The sequence below is a fragment of the Octopus bimaculoides genome, chromosome 26 (genome assembly GCF_001194135.2).
Source record: "Octopus bimaculoides isolate UCB-OBI-ISO-001 chromosome 26, ASM119413v2, whole genome shotgun sequence".
Lineage (NCBI taxonomy): Eukaryota > Metazoa > Mollusca > Cephalopoda > Octopoda > Octopodidae > Octopus > Octopus bimaculoides.
The window spans coordinates 2,941,056-2,942,285 of NC_069006.1; the positions used below are offsets into that span (position 1 = coordinate 2,941,056).

General features: G+C 33.7%; 1 protein-coding gene across 1 annotated transcript in view; it reads left to right on the forward strand.

Annotated features, from left to right (window-relative positions):
• LOC106879338 (cytochrome P450 3A21) overlaps positions 1–1,230 on the forward strand; it is a 113,051-nt gene that overhangs the window by 27,544 nt on the left and 84,277 nt on the right. Inside the window, exon 9 of the mRNA XM_052976881.1 lies at positions 928–1,090. Coding sequence (XP_052832841.1) covers positions 928–1,090 — 163 coding nt within the window. The remainder of the gene's footprint in view (positions 1–927; positions 1,091–1,230) is intronic.

A 1,230-nucleotide genomic window follows, 5' to 3' on the forward strand; every position in this document is an offset into this window, starting at 1 on the left:
TATATATATATATATATATATATAATTTCCTCCCTTTATACAAACATTACACACACATACGCTCCAGCACGCAAATGTACTTAAGCAAGCCAGTAACCGCATGTGCACACGAAACCACTTAAGTACACTTACACACGTTGACACACACAGACACACACACGTCTATATGCACATGCACACCTGTGTATGTGAAAAAGTGTACATTTATACAGACACCCACATATATATTCACTCGTATGCATGCGTATAAATGTACACATAAATATACATATAAGTTCATTCGTAATTCCACTCAATTTTTTATGTATTCATAATCTCAAATGTACATGTAAATGTGTACCTTAAATAAATAGAACAGCTGCATATTCTGATGTAACCACGTGGGCAAGCCAGAGATGCATTACTTATACTGAGAGTATTGCTCAAGTTTTTATTCAGCCCATCCCACCGTATTTTCTGGGGTACGATAAATACATACATAAAAGCATATACATATAAATATATAATATATATACAATAGAAATGATCACCAATTATAATCCTCAATTGAAAGTGCGATTTTCTTCATTCTTGTTGAAGTTACCAGTTACTCCAGATTTCTTGAAATTTTAGGCGATATTTGGATCTGTTTTATCATACATTATGAATTACCCTGGATGTTAGTTCTATTTGGATTTAGTGGTACCTGATTGTTTTATAAAGTTAACCAAGTTCGGTTAGCACTGAATGGTCTCCAGATATCTGCCTGGATTCATTAATCCATTTTACATTTCGCTATATAGTACACGTGCGTATGGATGCCAGTAAAATGAAGTGGGTAAGGTTAAAAAGCTTTTGACTTAGGGGCTAGTCTGATCAGAGGAGATCCCTATCTAAACAACATCAACAATATATGGTTATTTACGTAAGTACATTTGTCATTTACAGATTTAGCGAAGAAGCGAAGTCTAAACAAGTGCCGTTCACCTACTTACCATTTGGTGAAGGACCAAGAATGTGTCTTGGAATGAGACTGGCCAAGCTGGAGTTCAAGATAGCCGCTGTTGAAATGATTCGAAATTTCAAAATTCTTCGATGTGAAAAAACTGAAGTAAGTTCTGTTTTTTTTATTGTATGTAAACGTTGAATTATATATCAAATTTATGGGTATATATTTCAAATATGTATATATATGTGCTTTTACTTGCTTTTATATTGTAACGAGGTAATTTCCTCTCAAGCTGTTTAGTC